This window comes from Rhinolophus ferrumequinum, chromosome 3 (assembly GCF_004115265.2).
Source record: "Rhinolophus ferrumequinum isolate MPI-CBG mRhiFer1 chromosome 3, mRhiFer1_v1.p, whole genome shotgun sequence".
In the NCBI taxonomy this organism is placed as follows: domain Eukaryota; kingdom Metazoa; phylum Chordata; class Mammalia; order Chiroptera; family Rhinolophidae; genus Rhinolophus; species Rhinolophus ferrumequinum.
The window spans coordinates 79,119,761-79,144,203 of record NC_046286.1 but is presented as its reverse complement, the minus strand read 5'-3'; the positions used below and the strand labels follow the sequence as shown (position 1 = coordinate 79,144,203).

The window sequence follows — 24,443 nt, the reverse complement described above, 5'->3', positions numbered from 1 at the left end:
GACAGAGAAAGAACTGGTTTGGGATTTTCTTTTTATTCCATCCCCTTCAGAGAAGCCATGTTGCTGTGGCTTCTTTGCTTTAACTAGATTTTCTTTCCTATCCCAATAACCTTATTATTATTCTTTTAATTGCAGCATATTTTTAAAGATGTCCCAAGTAACACCTCTGCCTCATCTTAATTCTCCTATTTCCTTTGGTCTTAAAGCTAGGTTTGTTTGCTTGTTTATTCAGCATCTTTCAAAATTTAAGGTTGTAGGATCATTGTTTTCAAATATAAGTTTATGTGGTACCATAATATAGAAAACAGATTAAAACAGAGAGCTCCAATTGAAGCTGCAAATAGGAAAGGTATGGAGTTCTTTTCTTTACCTACTCTACTGCTGTGACTTACGAAGCAGTTATATAGGGCCCTTATGCCTCAAGGAATATAGTAAAAAGAAATTGTGATTTTACAAACTAACATGGCCACATACATACATGTGTGTAAACCATAATCCCTAAGTCAGTTTGGGACAGAAGGTCTCAGAAAGGGACTGAACCTCAGAGTAGCTTTTGGTCCCCTTTTGGTGAAGCCTTAATAGCAAAACTGCTTCAAAAAACTCTTGTAATTATAATTACTATTTTAATAAAGATCAACCAGTTTCTAAAATGTTCTCCTTTCTCCTTTATGAAAACAGCTCCACTGATGGTTTTCTCAAGATGGTCACTCTATTATTTCCCTCCATCCAGAGTTGGGTAAAAGCTGTGACATTCACCCAAGACCTACACTGGTCACTCTATTATTTCCCTCCATCCAGAGTTGGGTAAAAGCTGTGACATTCACCCAAGACCTACACTTGGACACTTCAGCTTTATAACCCTGTTGATTCCTTAACTCAAGATGCCTCTAGCTACACCATATGGTTCTTTATCTTCTAACTAGCAGGATGTTAATTGAGACAGTATCTTAGCCACACATGGAGATTTTAAACACTGATGTCACCTTCTTAACATATGGCAGAGTTCAGTACTTAATCTGACCTCAAAAATTGCTCATCTGAGCTGAGTGGTGGAGGAACACTACTTCTTTCACCTAAAAAGTATTCTAATGAACACTGAGTGAAACATCCAAACTAATCAGTTATAGCAGAGGGCTTCCAGCGTATTCTGAAACGTCACATACATAAACCTGAATACTGTCAGAGAGAAAAGGTTCTGATGACTCATCTGAATGGTGATCCCACTTGACAGCTGCTGTTAAGAGTAAATGAAATATGTTCTTACTGCTTCAGAATCTCCGCGGAATCATAACGTCCATCATAATCAGAGTCAAACACAGGACCGCTGACAACATTGACGCCATTTCTTTCTTCAGCGTACTGTTGTAGGAGGGTGCTATGAAAGTAGCGCCATATAACTGAAACAAGAAGGAAGACAGTGTAGTTTCAAAAGAACAAGAAGCCATGCTGTCATGTGAAATAAATCAACAGATGATTCAGAATTAGCATTTGTAATAATCAGAGATAAAGTCAAGTTTGGCTTTGATCTTAGTGTGAGGCCAAAAATTCATTGTTCAGCTTTGGCCTTTGAAAGAACTAATAGACAAATGTTGAATTCAACTCTATTTCAGTCATTCCTGAACTTGTGCATCATCATGAACTTCTGGTCACATATCATCATTAAGCATTAAAAAAAAAAAAAAAATCAGAAACAAGGCAGGTATTCAGATTTATTGTTAATATCTGAATATTTCCTGTGAAATAGTCACAAGTATTCTAGATGTAAATTATAGTAAAAATCTCCTTGTATGCTCTATATTTAAAAATCCCATGTCACTTGAAGTGTAAATGTATATTTATTCTTGTAAGAGCCAAATGCTTCAATAATTAATAATATAAAAATCCATTCATTTTAAGATCAAAAACAATTATCAGGAACTTCCAAACAGTTAAATAGGGAAACAGACTAAAAGTTAATGCTGGTGGACTATATTAGCTAGATAAGAACATTACATACTTTTTCTACCAAAAATGTTTATAAACACTTAAACACAAAGCAGAGTAATAGATACGGGAATGTATCGTAACTTTAATACATGAAGAATTTTTTGTATACTGGAATTCTCAAAGTCAAACAAACCTATAAGAATGTATTTGATGTTTTGTCATTTAAGTTAAGAGCATCAGTCTTATACATATAAATTATACCTATAATACACAGAAATTCATTAAAATAAAATATAGGGTTAAAATTTTTTACCTTGAAAACTCTGGTACATTGGCACCACATTAGTAGTAAGCAATGCTTCAGAATGTATTTCACTCGAACCTTTGTTTAGTTCTACAAAAAAAATAAATAAATAAAAAGGACATTCTTCACAAATAACATTAGAAACTATACTTTCTTATTGGGGGACTTTAAAAAAATGAGCTGAGTATTATCCTAAACCCATAAAACTTTCCCAGGTACTGATTCAAAGGGAAATACGATGTGTTTGGTCAAGTCCCTCAACAAAATAACATATTTAGATCTTTTTTTCTTCAAAATAAATTTACCAAAGAAACAAAAACCTTAATAAGAAGGACCCACATTAAACATATTCAAACTTTACCTTATTTGCCTTATTTCAACTAAAGTATATCATGTTGACAATATTCTTTCCTTAAACTCTTTCACAGTGAAAAGAAAAAAGAGAATATCTGGCTTCAGAACAACACCTACAACCCAGACAAAACATCACATGATGTCTGCCTGGAGATGCTGTACAAGGCTTCTTTGTATGGATTTTCAGCTTGGACCTCATCTATTTTTATAACGCAATAGCCAAGTTCTGACTTTAGACACTTACTCCAGCAACTGGACTGGATATTGAAGGTATTTGAGCACCTGGAGCCTTTTGATTTCTGCCTTATTTAGGGTGGCCTCAAAATGTTTTCTCATTAACAAATTTGTCACTTTGAAAAACAGAACATTCAACTTCAAAAAAAAAAGCCTGTATTGGTGAAAAAACAAGCACACTTAGGTTCTACCTTTACCTAATTCTTTGACAAATTACATTTTTCTTTTTAAACAATAAAATGGTATCTCCTTCCTAAGAACCCTGATGCGTCCATCTGATCTCACTGAGTTTTATCAAATCCAGTTTAAAAGAAATGCAGGAAAGTGAAGAATATCCTATGTAATGTCTGCACTAAATCAACTACCCTTCAAACAGAAGTAAAAAGTTTTCTAAAACTCAAGTTGCAGACCTAGCTTTAAAATTTTCCTCAGTAGTTATATTTCTTATTCACAATTTTCATCAATAAATAAACAAAATGACGTACATTGCCCCATAAAAAGAAAAGGAAAAGGAAGAGAGAAAGAGGACAGGGAAAAGGAAGGTACAGGAGAAAGAAACTTACGTGGTGGGGATAGGAATCCATAGCTCAGTTTAGCGTTATTTTTATAAAATGAACATTTATGGACAGGACTAAGAGAAATTCGAAGATCCTGGTAAAGGCAGTTGGAAAAGTCTTCTGTAGAGAAACTGTCCTGAAGAACAAAATGAAAAGAACCATTAGGTATCAGGTATATAGAAGAAAAGATTGCTTTGTAAATAGTTAAAGGTGAACTACATCATAAAATTATGGAGCTCTAGCTGTCTGCTCATGTCTGTCACCCTTTTTCCATTTTTCTATTAGTGTATTCATCTTTTTTTCTAACTAAAGTGCAAAACTCTTTACAATATGAAGGATATTAATCATCTGTCATATGCATGCAAATATTTTCCTACCATGATGTATTAATTTTATTTATAATTTATTTTTTATTCAATTTCTAACTTTTATATGGGGAATTGTAATTTAGAGATCTGAGACTATCTTCCATACTCAACTACACAACCAAAAGTTGGAGGGAGGGGTGTAAAAATGCCACCGAATAGCAATGTAATATGAAAATCTCAGTAGTGATGACTCTGAAGTTTTGCAGTTTTGATTACGTATGAAAACTGAAAATTCAAATAATCAAAACACCATAATTGAAGTACTAAACAACAATGAATAGGATAGGACCCACAAAACATTGTGTAGAATGCTACATATTACAAAGTCAAGAAAAAAAATGTTTACTGCGTTTGAATATAGTCTTCAAAACTTTTTTTTTAAATCAAGCTGAAGGTAGAAATTTTATGTAAATATGTGAATGTGTGTCTATAGTGTATCTATTTTTAAACACAGATTTACATTATATATATATATATATATACACACACATACATACTACATATATATACATATCACTATCTTTTTATTTTGCAATCTCAGCGACATTAACAATAGTTTTATTTTTTAAATCCAACTCAACTATGGGCTCTCAAATCCCCTGTCTATCCCTTAAGGGCATCTTACAGCTTGCCAGACATTTTCAGTTTCTGAAAATCTGCTCAGTCTAGTTTAAAACTTCAATTCTTGTATGGTACCAGGTGGGTATTAGAGTTATCTGGGGAATCCCTTCGTAAGTTACATAAATGTTTAACCACTATGCTGCATACCTGAAACTCATCTAATATTGAATGTCAGCTGTAATTGAAAAAATTAAAAAACAAAAAACTTCAATTCCATGTAAGATCTAAATCTCATCTCCTCCCTTCATTCTCACTTTCAAGGCCTTTCTCCTTCATCGTTTCTCTTCCACCACAGCACCCAGGGCGAAGATAGTGAGGAGGAAGGTGGTCTTATTCTGGGATCTTTTCCCTCACTCCTTTCAAGACCTAACGCCTGTGGTCTGGGCATGAAGAGCACCCCCAGCTCCTCTGTGGTTTGGTTAGAGGTCTTTCTGTAGATGGTACATGCACTGAGGTTACTGAGCTTTAATGGGCTTCTCCATTAGTGAGGATCCCATAAGAGTTGGGCAGGTGAGGGAAATCCTGGTGCTCACATGCGATGTATTTAGAGATGAATAACTGACTGACTGTAAAACTGATTTCATGAAATTACAAATCAGAAACATAAAATATTTAAACCAAAAAAATAAAATAAAATAAAGGCAAAGAAAAGCCTTTACTGCACATCCCTCATTTCATAGAAAAAGAAATGCTGAGTCTCAAAGTCACAAGCTAGTGGCAGAGCCTCATTTTTCTGATTCCCAGTTCAGTGATCTAATTTGGAAACTGATTTTAAAGCCAAGATTAACAGTGAGAAACAATAGTGTCAATGTTTTGCTTAATAATTTGAAATAACCACACATAGCTAAAGGGGTGACAAATACTTGCATTTCTGTCCACGGTGTAGGATGCCCAAAGGGGCATTTGGATGTCATGACTGTAACCACTCACAAACTGGTGCTGGTAGAGAAGACAGACGGAGCTATTCTTCTGGAGAACTCTGGGTCTTCCATAGGGTAGAGCACCACGCTTAATAACCTTTTCTTGGGTTGTAAGGGGAAAATGGAACCACCATTTAAATGAGCTTAGCGCATTTTATGATAACATACATGAGACACTCATCTAATTCTTTCCTCTACTGAACCCTATTGGAAAATTATTTTAACTGTAAAAAAAAAAAATTAATTATAAAGAACCATAAACAATTAAAGAACAAAAGGGATTTTTTGGCCTGTAAAGATTCTGAAAGAGCAATGTAATTTGAAAGTCTCATAAGAGACACGCATTTCATGAAATCACTAGGAATTTCAGCAATTAGGATTTAAATTATATTACTAAAATTCTTTAACATCATTTTAACTACTTATTCTTCAGGATGTATTCCAAAAAGAAAATTTTCTGGATGATACGTGTAATTTGGAAAGCAAAAGTTCAGAACCGAAATTATGACGCTAAACTGAATGAAACAATACTAGTTATTTATTACCCTTTTTCCAAGTGTCGTGTTCTTTGTAGACATCATCTGATTTAATTCTTACATAGCCCTATGAATTATGGTTATATGCCCATTTTAAAGATGAGAAAACAGAAACTTATAAGAAGTAAATACTTTGTCCATGGATATACCATTCCTAAGCTTATATTCAAACCGAGATCTATTCAGTTCCAAAAGTGCCATTCTTCACAGCACTTTGCCACCTTGGGGTCATCAAACATTTCTCTAATCTGAACATTTACAGAGATTGTATACAGACAAACAAATTCAAGTCAGGAATAGTGCAGAATTCACCTTTTTATTCCAGCAGGAAAAAAACTGTAAGACGAGTCACTTAATCTACCAGAGGCTCTATCAATGTGCATCGGGGTCTGTATCAAAGTGACGCTGCATATCCACGTCATGACTGACAAATTTCATCAAGTGTCTGCATATTTGTAATTCTTTTTTCAAAACTTATGAAGAAATAACTTTAAATAAATAAATCAATTTACACCCTCTTGTAATTAACGAAGAACCCAGTGACATAGACATCTAATGGGTGTTTTAAATGAAAACTGGAAGATTTATTACAAACTTATAAAAATCAAAATCTCAAAACAACTCTACTATGTTCATAAAGTGATTCAGCTTCCACTAAATATACTACATGCTGTTCCCATGGTAAATATCCCCTTTCTTTGTGAGTAACTGTCTAGACTGCCAAGCAGAGAAAACTCTGTTTCATCAAGTGATCCTCTACAACTCCTTTATTTTATTGGTGATTCTCAAAAATGCCCTCAAACCAATATTCCGTGGTTCACATTGTTGAGAAAAAGCCTGTTTCCACGTTCCAAGTTCAAGAGTAAACATGCTTTACCTTCTGCAGTGGTCAGATTCAACTGTGTCTGAAAATCCACAACTGGAAAAATCTAAAAAGTTAACAATACTACTTTTAAGGAATGATAGACATGTTTCAATTTTGCAATAAATAACTTCTACAGCTTAATTATTCCATTGTACAACAAAGACAAAATTTAAAACCGTCTGTACTAGTCATTTTTTTGATGAAGAGGATAAAAGGATCGGGACGCTAGTTGCAAAAAGATAAAATTGTTAGCATAAGCACAGCACTACTAATGGAAGAATGTAATGACTACTTGATAATTCTTATCTCTATTCTTAGTCTTTCTACAAGCCTAAAACAAAAGAGAACACATAAAATCAACTACTACCCAATTTCCTATCTTTATAGATCTTATCAGAAAAGATCTATAACTTTGTTCAAAACTTGTCACATATTTTCATCCTTTTACAACAACTATATATTAAGATCAGAGTAGAAGAGGAACAGTGCTGTATTATCCATTTTGTAGTAAAAAATAATATTCTCTCCTAAATTTAAAATAGGTTGGGAAGTATTTTAGAGAAGGAATATTGTGACTGGTTTATAATGGAGATCGCACTGGTAGGTTAACAACACAGAGTCTATGATTCAGAATGCTCCAACACTCAGCTAGACTTCTCCCAACCTGAAAGGCAAGTCACAGCAGCCAGAGATAAAAATAGAGGCAAAAATGCAAAAACAAGGTAAAGGAAAAATAAAAGGTCTGCATGTGTTACTAAAATTAAAAATAAATACTATGTTTACTCCCACTCATAAATTTTAATCATATCATTAAATATTTCTACAGAACATGCTATGCAGAAGGTGCTATAAAACACACACCAGGCACAACTTCTCAGCAATACTTACTAAGGGATTGCACGAGCAGCCCATGTTATCTCTGGGGGTCCTTGTGAAGGGGCACTGAACCAGGGGGCGGACTTCTTTGGGATGCTTTGGGGTGTGAACTGGATTCTTTAGAAGGTGGTTAAGGCTTCCATGAGTTCCGTTATTAGGAGCAGGTGTCAAATTCAGCAAATCTGCATCATTCCAAGAATGGTAAAGATTTACTTAAAAGTTTCAAAGTCAAATAAATAGTAGACTTGTACTATGATTTTTATTTTTTTAAAACCAAATCTATAGAGTTCTTAACCCTTAACTTAAAACTATAAAACTCTCTTGGGTTTTAGAATATGTATGACTATGCGATTGTTAATGGAGATACTGATATGTATGCTATACTTCTCTATAAAAATGTCTCAATTTTAATGTGTGTAACTATAGTTACCATCTGTTGAATGTTTATGATATGGTAATCACTGTGTTAATATATTAATCCTTACTAATCACTGTGTTAATATATTAATCCTTACTTAATCCTCAAAGCAATTTACTAAGTTATAGTCAATATTTGGTAGATGAATAATCAGAGTACTTTGTTCAAGGTCTCAAAACTACTAATTTAATAGACCTAGGATTCAAAACCAGCTTTGTCCAAGTCTAAGACTCATGCTCTTAAAAGTAATAATAGCAAACACTTATATAGTAAAGCACTTATTATATGCCAGGTACCAACTTAAGTGCTTTAGGATCCATACTCATTTATGCGTATCAGCTACCAAAAAGAATTTATACTTAGGACATATTTAAAGTTTTGCAAATGCCCAGTATCATTATCCGAAAAAGGAGGTAATATTTAAGATGTAATACCCTACCCATTAAAGTACTAATTAAGAAGGTACAGAGTAAACCAAAAACATATCTAATGGGTCGGCCTTCATTTTTACAATGTTGACGTTGTCATCCATTCAACTATTATTGCTACCAGAGGTTCCACTTGCTTTGTGTACCTTTCACAGCCCCCAAACTCTGCTATCTGGCTTCCACCCCTGATATGATTCAGTTGTTATATAATTAAGCCCAGAGCCTAGCAAAGTATTAGGCACTGGGGATTTACATCCCCCCCACTCTGGCTGTTGTACTTTACCATTGTGCAGCCTAGTGGAAGAATCAGATAAGTAATCTGATGGTATGTCTGGCACATTTTTCCAATGATTCTGGGTCAGGAAGAAGAAAGGTGGAAATGTGAGGAGGGTCTGTCCTGCCTCATCATCTTCACAAAGGTGCCCACCATGTGACCTATTTTAGATCATCCTATTCTAGCTCTATTTTCAAAAGGGGTGAAAGCTGCCTGTTCACACTTACCACAAATTAAGTTATAGACTTCAATATTTTCAAAGGACTCAACTTCAATTCCATGCTTGAATCCAGGTCCATAGCCAACAAACAGGGCCTATATTGGCCAGAAAAGCAACAATTTATTAGTTCATTTCAGTTATATATGTAGTTGATCATAAGACTTTGGGTAGTGAACACACAATGCAATATATAGATGATGTATTATAGTACTGTACACTTGAAACCTATATAATTTTATTAACCAATATCATCCCAATAAATTTAATAAAAGGAAAAAATTATTTTATAATATTTATATTTTAAATTATTTATATTGCACAAATGTAAACTGGTTATGTTAAGATAAGAGGAAAAATACTATGCCCAATGGCATAGTATTTTTTTTTTTTAAACCTGTTGCACATACAATGTAAGGACATCTATGTAGGATCTTTCTCTTGGCTCTACTATAATTCCTGGTTTGACATTCAGAACAGAATGACAATAAAATCTATTTTCATCTATGACATGGGATACAAACCTCACCCTGCCCACCTCACACAGTGCTAGAGGAATCAAATTACATAATTATTGTGAGTACATAAAAAATTTTAAAGTGCTAGGTAAATTTCAGGTATTATCTTCATTTAGAACATAATTATGGTACCTTTTCAAATATGAACAAACATTTCTTTTGTCTTTCCTAATATTCTTAATGAAGCATAATATATGCAAATTAATTATTGGAAATTTAATAGGAGGTATATGTCACATGTTCATGAAACATGAATATATTTCAACAAAATTCTATTAATTTAATGTCCTAAGGAAAACAGCTATATGAAAGTATATGCTTCATCACTTCTCATTCAAGACATATAATCAGTCTGTTTTCAAGTCTAAGACTTTTTATATCAGTTTTTCTTTGGATACAATTATCATTTTTAAAAATATATATATAATAGGTTTACTCACTTGCATATTTGAAAATATGTTGTCAGAGCCATGAAATCCACCTCCACAATATTTCCTTTCTGAAGGATTCCTAATTTTTACATAATATGAATTAATAATGTAAAGTCCATTCATAAAGCAAAATCGATAACTATGGCATTATTCTCACTCATAAAGAATAAATAACTATTTTGTTAAACAAACCAAGAATGGATCAATAAAACCACTTGGCTTTGAAAAGCATTAAGGGGCCACCTTTATCTTTTATTTGGTAGACAAATCAACTATAAGCAAGATGGTATAAAAAAAAAAAAAAACTACTAGTATTGAGATAGAACTGGTTTTCAAGCCTGACTGTACTATTAACTAGCTGTACCTTGGCAATTTATCTTCTCTTGGTTTCAATTTTGTCATATTGGGTTGTTGGTAAAAATTAAATGGTTTAACCTAGAGAAATGCTTGGAATATAGTAGATGTTTACTAAATATTAGTTCTCTCATGAGGGTAAGACCCATCCCTTCTTTCATAGTCTTTTTCCAAACACTAAAAGCATAGCTCTTTAATACAACAGAAACAATACAATTCCACTGACTGAATTTTGGTTCACTCCTTTGGTTTTGTTTGACCCGGGCTTCCTCTCAACCATCAAAGACTTAATGACCGAGTTTTGAGATTTAACATTAACTATCCGAATAATTTGCTAAACATACCAATAAACTGAGGTCTATTGATGGACTAGTATAACAAGAATAAGAAAAACAACTCTGCATAATGACCAAGGTAATTGGTCATTATTCTAAGGTAAAGAGCTCTTGCCAATTATCACTGGACTTTAAAGACATTATTAGGCATGACTATAATGTGCAGAAAAGATACAACGGCAAGTGGTAACACAAATATGGATCATAAGGCATAATGAGTATGGATGTAAGCAGACAGAGTAGTGGTTCCTAGCTGGGGGTAATACCCTGCCTCTGGGGACTTCTGGCAATGTCTGGTGACATTTTTGGTTGTCACAACTATAGAAAGAGTACTTTTTCATTTAGTGAGTAGAAGCCAGGAATGCTTTCAAACAGCCCACAATACAGGTGACAGCTCCCCACAACAAAGAATTATCTGATCCAAAATATCAACAGGTCAAGACTGAGAAACCCGGGAACAGAATATAGAAAATCATACTTGTGCAGTTTTCATATAACAACATTTTTGGAAAGGGCTCAATGGTTACCTTGAATTACTAACAAATCAGGCTAAGTTCACCTGGGAGACTATCAGAACTTACAATGCAAGTTGCCACTGAGGGTCCAAATAGAACGTTAATGGCTCAATCCTGTCACTTTTGGCAAAGTGCAAACGCTTGGGTAAGAACTGTTTCAGGTAAGGTTTGAAGTGCTGGTTTGGTTCCCGGCACTGAAATTGCAGAAGGCAAAGAAAAAGTATTTCCATATTTTCTTAAGTGTAAACTTCTCTTGAAATTGCTTTCTAACTCTGTATAAATTTTTTCTCACAAACATTTCACCAGCAAGCCCCAAAAGTGACATGTGGGAAAATAACTGAGTTCTTATTATTTTTGTAATGTACAGGTTGAGTATTCTCAGCTTTTAAATATTCTCATTTTTACAGAAACTCATAACCATTGCATAGAAATCCCATGGTGCTTAGACTGTGTCACTAAATTATATCTGAGTTACTTCTAATGATGCTATTTTCAAACACTATTGTAACTATAATTGTAAGAATTTTCTCCAAAATTGAAAGAATTTTCTATCAAGTAAAACAAAACAAAACAAAAATGTAGTATAGATAACTCAGCACTAGGAAAAAAATTTATTTAAAAAAAATAGCATAAAAAGGACTGGTAGAAAATATATCATAATGACAACAGCATTTATGATGGTAAAGTATAGGTGTCTTCCTTCTATTGTTTTCAATTACATATTTCTTGTACTGTCATATCAATGTAACAATGTCAATAAATAAATTCTTAAAAACATTCAAACCTACATTATTGCGACTTATCTTTAAGGATCTTTAAAAACTAGAGACTTTAAATGTTGGCCCAGATACTCAAAAATTCTAATCCTACCATCCCAAGAACAAATACGTAAACTTCTTTTCTAAGTACATATTATATCAAACTAACAATAATTCGACAATAGAAAAATAAAGATACTCACAGAAAGATTCCTGGCAATGCCTTCATAATTAACTGAAAGGGGACAAAGATGAGAATTAATTGTTGATGGTATGTTACAATTAGAAATTAAAAATAATACATCCAGCCCCATAAAATCCCTTTGGATGCAGAAGATCTGCATTGAAGATATTCAATCATGAAAAGGAAGTTAACTTTAGTTGATTCCCTTTGGTTTGGATATAATGATTTAGAGGAATGTATTCAAAACATAATCATATTCAAAGTTAGCAGAGACATACTTACATGAATAGTATTTATCTGGGACATCAGTTGGCCTCAATCGAGCTGCAGGTCCATATACAACTTTAATATTTTTAACATCACCCAGATATTTATTCAGATACACGTATTTCTTACAACTGCCTTGTTCCATGCCTAGGTGAAAAAAAATCCCCAAATATGTTGCAACTTTAATAAAAAATGTAATATGTAGAAAAAAATTTCTTTCATTTCCACCATTTAATTCAACTTAATAAACATGCTCAGTGCTCATGTTAATTAAATATCTAATAGGTAAGACACAGACTTTCAGCTATGTCTATCATTTCACTTTTAAAAAAATATTTTCCCTTTTCCTTTATCCAAAATTAGTTTAATGTTTCTTCTTATTTATGTATTATACTATGCGAGTGAGGAGAAATATCACAGTTTTAGCCAGAATATGAAAGCCCAGTATGTCCCTCAAATCACCAAGGAGTATAAAACTGTCAGTTTCATTTCAAGACTGGAGCTTGTTTAGGATATAACTTTTTAGGACTATTTCTAGAAATAGTTTTCAGTAATTGTTTGTGAGGCAAACAACAACAAGAAAAAACAAACAGTAAAAGAACCTGTTTCCTATTTTCTTGTATACACACCACTTCTATAGTCGCAAGGCTATAGTAAGTAAAAGTGAAAATATTGCCAAAATTAATATATACTGCCTCCAAAGTCAGATTTATCATGCTAAAGAAAGTAGAGATGGTTCATAATAATCTGTTCAAATTAAATCTAAAATTGTCAGAGTAGATTTACCAAAATTTAGTATTGAAAAAAAAATTTTTTTAAGTATCCAAATTCCTGATGTAAGTCTTCCCAAATCAGGACATGGGTGCATTTTGATTAATAGGCTCTTAGATTTCTGTGAATTCTGTGTTCCTTTTGTACTTTATATTTAACATAATATTTCCGTAAAGACTTTCCACAAGAAAGTATGTTTTGAAAAAAGAATGAACTATATAACAATCAGAGGAAACAATGAAACAATAATCCATCAAGCAAATGGGGGCGGGGGCACCATTCTACTTGAAGGGTAAATGATGCAAATTCAGACTACCATGATCTGAAATGAGGATGAGGTTCAGGCATCGATGCAAGTTCAGCTCTTTTAGACCATCCATCAGCATGCCAACCATGTTGTCAACTCTCTGCAATGCTCTGATGACCTGAGAAAGAGAAGCAACCTTACACGATGCGTTCCACTCTAAGGGCTATTTCTATATAAAGCTACCTCTGTTAAAAAAGAAAAAGTTCAGTGGATGCAAATACTATGGTGAACTGATTCACATGAGCCTAAGACAAGTTAGGTAACACAGGAAGGACACAATGTAACCTCTGACTATTAACAGTGGAAGGGCCCAAATTCCACACATGCTTAATCGTAAGTCTTAGAGACGGTGAAATGGTGAAATGGGGTTGGCTGATCTGATTAACTCTCCCTCAGAGTTGTGATGTGATGCCTTAGACCAGACCCAACTTAAGTCAAAGTACTACCAGCCCAAACTCATACTTTTTGGCCAGAAACAAATGCAGTCTCAATTATCACTTCATTTTTCTATAACCCATTTCTCCTTGTACTTTCTGATCATTTCAATGTTTACTGTGGAAATGCTATGTTTCCTAATTTTCAAAAACGTTAGAATTATTCACGAAATGCTTCTTATATTTCTAGGTACTTAACTTTTAAAATTAGAACCTCTAGGAATACAATGCATTATTTTCTTATAAACTGCATGTATTTTGCATATGACTACAAGGACACCAAATGGCAAATAATTTTGGCAAATTGCTTTTAGCATTTCTTTTCTTCTTTCCTTACAAAACTACCTGAGGAAAACTCTTGTGCAGTTTTGCATGTGCTTTCTGTAATGTATCAAATCAGTCTAATCTTTTGATAAATAATTTTACAATTATAAAATTATTTTACAGTATATTGAACATGTAATTTTACAGTATTTTACAGTACCGTGTATTTTACAGTAATATGAAACATGCTCTTTCAGTATGGCCTTTCATTCACTCGAAGATCCCTAAGCAACGTGAATTGGAATTTTCAAGTATTATGAGAAAATATGCTTTGATGTGCCAGGAATATTAGAGTTGAATGGAGTTTATAAGTTGGTGAATAGGATTCAAAAGCAATGGGCTCAGATTTGAATGAAGATGAATCAGAAAAACAGGTACTTTGCAAACTCTTTAGTGAACTAGAAAAGGCAGCACTGATTTTAAAACTTATATGATCTGATAATCAAGCAATTACAAAATGATCTTTAGGTTTACTTGTAGCCAAACTGACCTAGACATGAGTCTTTGGTGTCAGTGATTTTAGTGAAAGAATGAAAATTATACTAGCATCTGACCAATTGTTCAAACCAAGGTAACAGCTACAAGAAACATTTCCCTTTGAGCAATTATGACATGGCACATTGTAGTCCACACATCTTCCTTATCCCATCTCAAAGAAGGAACATTTTTGCTTAGTTGAAGGATAGAATCAAAACAAGGGCACCTGGGGTTACCAACCATATTGGAGCTACTAGAAGTGCATTTTGCTGGAAGGAATACAAAGGGTAAAGACAGATCTAGATGACGGTCAACTTTCCTCGCTCTTTGTTCTCTTTTATCTGATGAGATGGCACCCAAGAGGAACCTCCTTTTTAAGAGGGGCAAATCTAGGGTAGACCCAAGGGAAGGGAAGCTAGGGGAAGATGGTTTAAGCAGCTGTTTTACATTCAAGTGAGAAAAATGAGCATGCTTTTTCTCCCTTCCTTCTACTCTTGCTGAAGTAAGCATCTAGAGCAATTAGTACCCTCAAACAAAGGGCTCACAACACACATGTTCGGCCAGGCTTTAGTGTGAACCCTGTGGTAAGTCCTTGAGGTACACAAATTCTCCAGCCTGGGTTACCTGGGCAGGAGAACTGATGGGAATTTGGGAGTGAAACTCCAGTTATTAAGAAAGAGTGTGTTTTCCTAGTCTTTTAAATGGGGTAAAAGATAATTAGAGAAGAATTCTGAGATTAGAGATCTTGGCAATACCTCTTCTCCCTTTCAGCATCACCAACAATATTCACAGTTCCTTACTTACTGTTTCTTTTTACATTGTAAAATAGAAATTTAAAATTTTATATGACATATAAATCATAAGGAAAGTCAGCTTAGAGGCTCAAGGAAAGAACATCAAATTGTTTTCTGTTTTAATGCTTCTTATCCTCCATGATACAAAATGATAGGGACACACAGAAACTGAAAGCAGTGTTTGAGGTTTTAAAGCACTGTACCAATTATAAACATATCCAGGAGTGGGCAAAATTCCTGAAAGGGTGTCAGGTCAAATAAGATGGTACATTGAAAGTCTTAGTCCATGAGCTGTTTCCTTATTTCTCGTTTCCTAGTAACCACTCAATAAAACGATGATGATTTGAACTTCTCTACACTTTTGATAAAAATCTCCAATCTTTCAATGCCCAAACTGTGTTGTAAGCATGATCTCAAATGGTCAGAGGAATATCTCCTAAGGTGAAGAGTTCATAGGAGGCTTCTTCCACTATTTGAAATATTATCTTACATTTTCCTGGAAAATTGGAGTCTTACCCATTTACAAAATTTTCAAAGAATACTCTGTTTTTAAGCCAGTGTAGTGGCATATGGAGTGCATGAAGGCTTAGGAATTGAAAATATTGAATTTAATTCATCATCAGGTCAATTTAGCACTGTAAAAATATAAACAAAACAATTCTCCCATTATTGTGATTAAAGTGCATTCTTTGGTTAAGTAAAATTGTGCTTAATACTCACTCTTTCCAGGAAGCATGGAACTTTACAGAATAGTCTAGTAACCTGCTTCAAATCAAGGTTCAGTTAGCTGTTACCAGGTTTAATGAAGTAATCACTGATAAAATGTACTTACTTCACTGCTGACTGGTCCATATGAATGACCTGAAGAATCTGGTTCTTCTAAATACAGAGTGTAAAAGTGTGGTCTAAATCAAACAGTATCAAAATGTAATATTTTATGAACACATTGTAAAAGAGAATGGAAAGAATAATTCAACAATTGATAGTGAACAAAAATTATACAACACTGGGGTAACATTTCTAAACTTGCTGAGAATAACTTACAGGTTTCGAATTCTTCAAAATGTGACTGTAACAGCTCACTAAAGAGTTCACTTGGATATAAAACCTCATAGCCAATACCAAAGTTCTCTTGTAGTCTATTTTAAAATATTGTGTCATTTCTATAAAGCAAAGGAGTATTTACAATACATACCTTTCATCTTTAGGAAGCTGTAACCACTTAAGAACAGCTAAAATTCTTTCTTCAAATGGTACTGAACTAAAATTAAGGATAAACAAAATGAAACAAATCTGTGACAACTGTTTAGGTTTAAAATATAAATGTTTTTCTTAATGAAACTGTGTTAAGAAAAACTAAAACAATCTAATCCATCAATTGTGTTTGAAGCAATGGAAGAGTTTTATTTGAAAACTTAAATTTGTTTTCCCAAAAAAGGAAGCAAAGTTAATACACATATGAAAGTTGTAATTGGGCTTAAGAATTTGCTTCCTATACTCTGCTTGAGGATGTTTTTCCTGTACCTGAGAATATCAATTGCTACCACATGGAAAACCCATGTGTCAATACATTCGTCAAAGGGTACCTCATGAAGAACTCACTCATTGATGACTCTGTAAAATGGGAGGGAGGCACCTGGTGAGCAGACAGTTCTCCAGGCAACATTTCCTCAGCAGTATTAATAAAACCTTCCTCTGGGCACAGGAGTTTGTCTGCACAGCTCCATCAGAGTGTGTGCTTGCCCAACCCCAAGTATAGTTAGTTATGTTCTCTATTAGACCTCAAGAAGCCAGAGAACATATATCGCTGATCTTTAAACCCCCCATGCCTAGTACAGTGTATGGCAATAAAATCTCAACTACCATCTATGGAATGAAAATAATGGTAAATAATAAGGTGTCAAGAGGCACTGCACTGTGCTCAAGTGAACCATAAAAAATTAATAATGGCACAAAATCACCAACGGAAATCATTATGCATTTCTTGTCTAGAATTCGTGATTTTTTCTGTTCATCTCCCAAACATACTGTTGTACTGATTTTCAGAGAGAAATTTCCTAAGCATAAAATAAAATTATTTTGGTAGTCTCACTAAAGTTATTCAAAGAGAGTCTTCCAGAACAAAAGTTTTTGTCTTTTTTTTCCCTCAATACATCATAGATTTTGAATATTACAGGGAGATTATTCTAATCAGTTTCTCATGTCAGACAGCATATTTATTGAAGTAATTCGGAAATACAAATCCAGAGATGCCACTGATATCTTCTTTAAAATAATAACTCCAGACAGCAGAGAGTCATCTGTATCCTCTCTAATTCATCTTTCTCCTAGCTCTTTTTTTCTTCCAAAAGTTAAAACGTGTATTAACTCTACTCTGAGACCTCTACTTTTACCGTGACTTCATTTTTTAATCCTGTCCAAAGATCTAATTGCAAATCCCGATATGTTATCAAAGCTTCCTCAAAAACCTCTAGAAAAAACTTGTCTTGTTTTACTATTTACCAGCCATATAAAACTCTTTGAGATAGAGTCCTTATTCCGACAGTTCTCACTTTTCAGCTAACATATCACTCAAATGCTGGCACCTAGGACGTGATAAAAAGGACAGTCTAACTGTTTTGTGTCATAGGTCCTAGAAAAAGTACATCTACACATACCCATTATATATTTTATAGATGTCTGGGAAAATTCCATTAATTTCCACATCTGATCCTGGCCAAAAATATGTGCCAGCCTTCAGGCCTTGATATTTAGCTGTGAGCCAGATCTGGGGAAGAAAATGAAGGAAAGTTAGGAAATTATGCAAATATTCATCTCTTAGGAGTACGTGTTCATGCAACAACAATGAATTCCTCTGAAGTGCTAGAATGTTTTTGAGGTTAACAAGCTACAGAAGTTAGACTACAAAATAATCATATATTTCTGAACAGGAGCGAGAAGAATTTAAATAATTAGAAATTAAATTAACCTCAAAAATATGGACATAAGTCAGTTGATAACTCCTACAACTTTTAAACCTTTCCTGTACTTAATAGGTTCTCTTTAAAAGAAGAAAAATGCACACATATATATGTATAATTTCTTAGAATTTTTACTTACTGACCTAACATTTATTATTGCCAATTACAGTTGTAAATAGTATTCCTATAAACATCTCAGATTATTAAATAATCTTTACAATAACCCTATGAGGGTAGTAACAGTATTATCCATAGTACAAAGACGAGAAAACTAAGGTACAGAAAGAATAATTTGCCCGAAATCACAAAACTTTAAATTTTTAAAATTTGACCTTATAACCTGCAAATTACACACCATGCTCCTCTTTTTCCTCCCAAGAGGATTGTAGACCCAAATAGAACTTAGAGAATTATTGTAACAATTTAAAAAAAAAAAAAAGAAACATCGAAATCACAGAGAGACTCTTCTAAGTTAGCCTAGGCAAATAAAGTCAAAGGTTACCTCCTTTAGAAACAAGCAGCTTTGTGTAGATCAAAACATTACCCCTACTCATCTGCTGCTATATGCTACTTTTACAAGAAGGTAGAGTCAAGCAGAAAAGAAAAATGGTTTAGAATAAGGCAAACCAGTTCTGAAATAAATTACCACTCTCAGACAATGACACAAACTGCATTTAGGATTATCAGCATTCATCTCCATTCACAAAGGATGGCCACAGACACAGTAAATGAACTAGGTTATTAAGAGTTCCAGGGAATCTGGTATTTAACTCTGATTGAAACAGATGAGAATAATTAAAGAAAATGTCTTTCAGTAGCTAGACAAACAAACAACTTACTGGTTCTCCTTTGTACCACGCAGGATTAAATTTCTCTTTACTCTTAAGTGCAAAGGAAACATTCATTTTGGGATCATACATTTTATTGTCAATTATGCCATGGGATTCTGGATAAAGACCCTAAAAATATAAAATACAGGTTTTATGCAAGTTATGAGTGATTTAATACTAAAGTTACAGAATAATTTCATCAAAGAGAAACAGGTAACTGAAGCTGCAAGGAACTTAACACAGTTTAAGGAAGTGAAAAACAAAACAATGGATATTGTCAAAACACAACCAACCACTCAATATTTTATGTACTATTTGTGTTTTATACTATGTAATAGGAGATAATAAGTTAGGAATGCTATAGATGAGAGTCTATATAAATGGGCAGTCTCCCAAATTTTGAAAAAAGTACTCTGTTGTCCTTTTGCATTGCTGAGTAAAATATTTCTGCAGAACAAATTTTTTTTTGGTTTGGTCGAAGAAGAGCATGTGTCAATACAACCTAATGTATTAATTTTGTCGCTTCAACCTTAAGGCCTAATGAATTCTACATTTATTTTTTTCCTGGATTCAAATTAAATCTGGAAACTTTGAAACAAAAACAGAGATGTAATCCTATTCGGAGTCAGGCAGAGTGACTTGCTCAAACTCATACATCAAGATGCCTGGAAAGACCAGTTGAGAATCCAAGAGCGTAGGATAGTGTGGGGCTCAAATAAAGTAAGCTACAAAACTAGTAACAAATAAAACAGGATACAAAAATGACAGATCTTAAAACTAAAAGGAAACCAATAAATCATTTCTTGGGGTCTTTAGTCACCTCTTTTCACACATGAGAAAATTGAGACTCGAAGATAAAGTGGCCTTCCAGCCACAGCTAGTTAGTAGCAGAGCAAAGACCAGAACATGTTCCTTGTTTAATGATACATTGGAAAAGAACTTATTTTTTTCTGAGCTGATATCTAATTAATTCATCAAAAAATGCATTTACATCTCACTTCTCTGAACATATAAAAGTTGAAATGCGGCGCTTACTGTGACAATACTGTAGTGATTGGGGAAAGTTTTTGTTGGATATACTGGTCTCATGTTTTTAGTATATGTTCCACAGTTTTCTACAAAGAAAAAAAATTAAAGGTTGTTATTAAATACCACTGACAATCTGTTTACATCATTTAGCTTTGGTACCACAGCAGTCTAAACCGTATAAAAAAAATTTAACCCAGGAGGAGTTTATAACCATCTACAAATTCAGGGTGAATTATAAAGCAACTTTGTGAACTCAAAATCAAGGTTAAGATTAGAGTTATTTTTCTCGTAGTCAAAAAAAAGGAAAGAAAACATTAAAAAAATAATTAAGCCAATGGAATAATTATCCCATACTTATCAGTAACATTACATTCCAGATGGAACATTTGTAACAATGATGTTTGCTAGACCTTCGTTACTATTTAGTGGGCACATACTTAATTACAACAGGTAGTATTAAACAAAAGAAAACAACAACAACAAAAAATTGCACTAGTACAATAGCTAAATCTGCAAAACTGAAACAAGGGTAAAATAGTGGCTGGGGTCCCAACCCACAGATCCAGAACTAGCTAACTTTGGAGAAACTCAACACTACTGAAAGATAAAAAGGCATGTTCTAGCTTCAAGTTTGAGAAAGCACAGAAGTCAGACTGTTCTTGATTTAGCCCTGGTGTCATACTCCTCTTCTCTAGCATCTGCTATTGAGGGAGGAACATATAACTAATGATTCTAGCATTTCAGTGCTTCATTGATTGAAAATGTTCCTTGGATTAGCATGTGTCTATCTATCTCAGTACCTCCCGAATAGTTCAGAATACCACATTAAATCCTCCACTTATCCAAAGCTAAGGATTACGCTAATTGTGTATTAATTTCTTTTAAATGTCACATTCAGGTACATATGGCTCCTTAATTCTCAACTCAGGACGCCATGTGTGCTGCCATTGAGACAAACTTTCCTCCTAATGGTAACAAAGGGCCAAATTCAAGTTTCAAAGTCCATGGGCCTGGCTGTTAGGAACAGAGCATTCCTTGCCTGTGCAAGCTCTTTGTTAAAGGCTTTTTATGACAAATGATTATTTATAAAACCTACTTTCTTCCAGATAGAAATTAAAAACTGAAATTTTTAGAAGTCTTCCAAAATTATTTTGGCTTGTAACAAAAGAAGTACAATAAATGTGCACATGTATTTACCGAGAGTGATTTTAATGTTTAAACCAATCTCATATACTCAAGTCTGGTAAATAACATTTTAGAATTCCAGAAGAACACTAAAATAGTTGTATTTATATACTTCTATCTCAGTCCAGTATTACACTGTAACTTCCTAAATTTGATCACTGGTAATGAGCAAAATTCTACCCTTTTACACCCACATACAATTTTTCTTTTTCAATAGCAATAGTGATACAAGTTATACCCATATTACTAATGGTTAATGTGATTTAAAACTTGGGCATTAATACTAAAAAAAGATCATTCTACTAGTGTGTCAATAACTTATAGAATAATCATTCAACTGAGGCCTTAGTTAACACAAAGAAACTGGAAGGATGTTACATGATACTATAGGATAATTAGCAGGCAATTAGTCTAAGTCTATATTACTAATATATAATATCAGAAATACCTTCATATTTTTGAAATTCTATTTGAAGATATAGTAGTTAATAAGTAAATAAATGAAATAATAAATAAAATTACCAGGAAATAAATCCAAAATTTTAAGAAAAAATGTTCATGTATTTATATAGTTATTTATATTAAGTTTACACACACACACACACACACATGTGTACTAATGGATAAAAATCCTAAGATAACTGTATTATCTTCAGAGTAATGACAATATTAAAGACTAGTTACTTATCATCAGTTTCAACTACTTTGCAATAGAGAAGTTTGGTAAAACAGGTTCAGCCAGTATTTTTCCAAAGCGACTGTCTCCCTAGTCTATCTCACTGAAATCATGACATTCCAACAGTAAAGTCTGAAGTTACTCACTTAGTCTGCTAATAACAGGAAGAAGTCCACCCCAAGTATGTAAATATTCTGCTCTGAAACCATCCAAGGAAAATAAGAGGGTAGGAGGCATTTCAAACCTGGGTAATAAGAAAAAAAAAATGTTTAAATAAGCAGGAAGAAGAAACACACCAAGTGAAGATTTTCTCCTTCCTTGGTACAGATCCAGTGAAGATTTTCCAAGGAGGTCGGTATATAATCTAAAGTAAACTAAGAAGCTCAGCAAGCACTGTCATACAGGATATTTTACAAGCATTTGTATTCCTATACATGCTTTTATATTTCATTAGGTATCTATCATCAAAAAGCATTTATTAAGCACTCATACCATTTTGAGGCACCATACAAAGGACATCATTCATGGTTCCTACTCTTCCAAAAGCTAGACCAAATACTACTAAAATTTAATGCTACTTCCCCAATTTGCCGGAGAAGAAATGTTAACAAACAGCATTTTCTAAATTATATTTCTTAAAAAAATAAAATAAAAAAATAAAAAAATGATTTTTTTTCCCTGACTAACCACTTTCCAATAGTCTATATGTGAATCTAACAGATGGCACCTCGTATCACATATATTATACACAATATTTAATTTTTACATTTAATATATTTAAAATACATTAATATTTAATAAAGAAGTTTCATTGGTATTCACTAGATTTAAATATATAAACAAAGAAATGATCCAAAGCTAGGAATGAACAGTGTACATACACACACACACACACACACACACACACACACACAGAGTTAATGTGTGTGGTGTGGAAATCCAAAAAACAGAGAGGCAAAAAACAGCCCAAAAAACACGAAAGAGAATAATGACAGACAGCTATTATACGACTACACCAAAACAGGCATGGTTCAGAAATTTTGCAGCTTCTAATGATATATAGTAGATGGCAGGAGAGTTGTATATCACTAGATTACCACGAAAAAACTTTCCACTGAAAATTCACTCAGTAATTTAAAACATGAGAGCAAATGTTTACCTCACCTTGCCTTTCCCAACTCTACCTCTTCCCCAGCTGACTCTCACATACGAATGCAAATAGAAAAAGGAGAAAATTTGTAGTGTTTGTACCATAGCTCTGTTGGACGGCTCTGCAAAAGCCGCTGCTTTTAGCCTCAATGATCCATATCTATATAAAGAAATTTATACCGAATCAACAAAAAACATAAAAAGAGTTTACTGGGCCACCAAGTAATTATACTGGTATAATAATTTCCAGTATAATAAAGTGTGTTCTAAATTATGATTTTCTAGTACAGACAGGAGGCTTTACTTTTTTTACTAAAAGAGTAAACATCACAATTGAAAAATAATGATCAATATTTAGAAGGAAAAGATTCAAAATTCATTAAGTCTGAAATTTCCAGTACATCTTGGACTTAAAAGACAGGTTAGGGTACATGAGTAGTGCCCTTTGAAAATAGTCTCTTCTTCTGGAAATTTCTGGTTTAGGTTTAGTTTTTGCTGCTGCTGTTACTATTGCTTTAAAAAACAACAAAATACTCTCCCATCCAAAAGAAAAAAACAACACACCTTATATTGTTAAAAATAAACAAATACATAAACAAAATAAGCTATACAGCTTTAAAATTTTTAATAGTTTAAAAAATCATCATTTTGAAGAAGTAAAAATATACTTCTGAAGATCAATAATTCAAGTTATGAGGTAGATCGCAAGTGGAGCAAAGCTAAATATATCTAAAACCTTTTACAAAATTTCCATCCCTTGAATTCCATAAAAACTTTTTTTATAGCCTAGTATATATAACGTACTGTGCAAAATAATTTGACAAAAAACAAATATGAACTGTAAAAATTATGTAACATCTTCTCACAGATATGTTGCTTATCCCTAAAATTTATAAATGAAGCTAAATACAAAAGTAACAAAAAGCTATAAAGTAATTTGCTCCAAGCTCAACTCTCAAAACTCCAAATGAAAGTAAAGAGCCTTTCTTAAGAAGGAAGACACAAATACTTCTATCTAACACTCATGAATACTAAAAAATATTCATGACCTCTTTTTTCCCACTAGCTTCCAGAGTGGGGGTCATACCACTCTACGCCATCTCTATACCACCAGTGCCAACTACGAGTCCTGACTAAAAATCATGTCTAATGAACCAATAAATAATTAGTATTTTCATCTTTTCAATTTGGAAAGAAAAAAAATGGTACTTCTAAAAAAGAAAAAAATTTGTATCTGAGAATATCAT

At 33.3% G+C, this 24,443-nt stretch overlaps 1 protein-coding gene across 1 annotated transcript in view; it reads right to left on the bottom strand.

Moving 5' to 3' along the window:
• ENPP1 (ectonucleotide pyrophosphatase/phosphodiesterase 1) overlaps nucleotides 1-24,443 on the bottom strand; it is a 59,879-nt gene that overhangs the window by 4,850 nt on the left and 30,586 nt on the right. The window contains exons 6-23 of the mRNA XM_033098873.1: nucleotides 22,194-22,291; nucleotides 20,193-20,272; nucleotides 19,167-19,286; nucleotides 18,025-18,134; nucleotides 16,563-16,628; nucleotides 16,200-16,272; nucleotides 13,348-13,456; nucleotides 12,276-12,407; nucleotides 12,013-12,044; nucleotides 11,118-11,245; nucleotides 9,857-9,926; nucleotides 8,909-8,996; nucleotides 7,574-7,743; nucleotides 6,698-6,749; nucleotides 5,232-5,386; nucleotides 3,382-3,511; nucleotides 2,240-2,320; nucleotides 1,265-1,397 (exon numbers count right to left, since the gene is read on the bottom strand). Of these exons, the coding sequence (XP_032954764.1) occupies nucleotides 1,265-1,397; nucleotides 2,240-2,320; nucleotides 3,382-3,511; nucleotides 5,232-5,386; nucleotides 6,698-6,749; nucleotides 7,574-7,743; nucleotides 8,909-8,996; nucleotides 9,857-9,926; nucleotides 11,118-11,245; nucleotides 12,013-12,044; nucleotides 12,276-12,407; nucleotides 13,348-13,456; nucleotides 16,200-16,272; nucleotides 16,563-16,628; nucleotides 18,025-18,134; nucleotides 19,167-19,286; nucleotides 20,193-20,272; nucleotides 22,194-22,291 (1,827 nt within the window). The remainder of the gene's footprint in view (nucleotides 1-1,264; nucleotides 1,398-2,239; nucleotides 2,321-3,381; nucleotides 3,512-5,231; nucleotides 5,387-6,697; nucleotides 6,750-7,573; nucleotides 7,744-8,908; nucleotides 8,997-9,856; nucleotides 9,927-11,117; nucleotides 11,246-12,012; nucleotides 12,045-12,275; nucleotides 12,408-13,347; nucleotides 13,457-16,199; nucleotides 16,273-16,562; nucleotides 16,629-18,024; nucleotides 18,135-19,166; nucleotides 19,287-20,192; nucleotides 20,273-22,193; nucleotides 22,292-24,443) is intronic.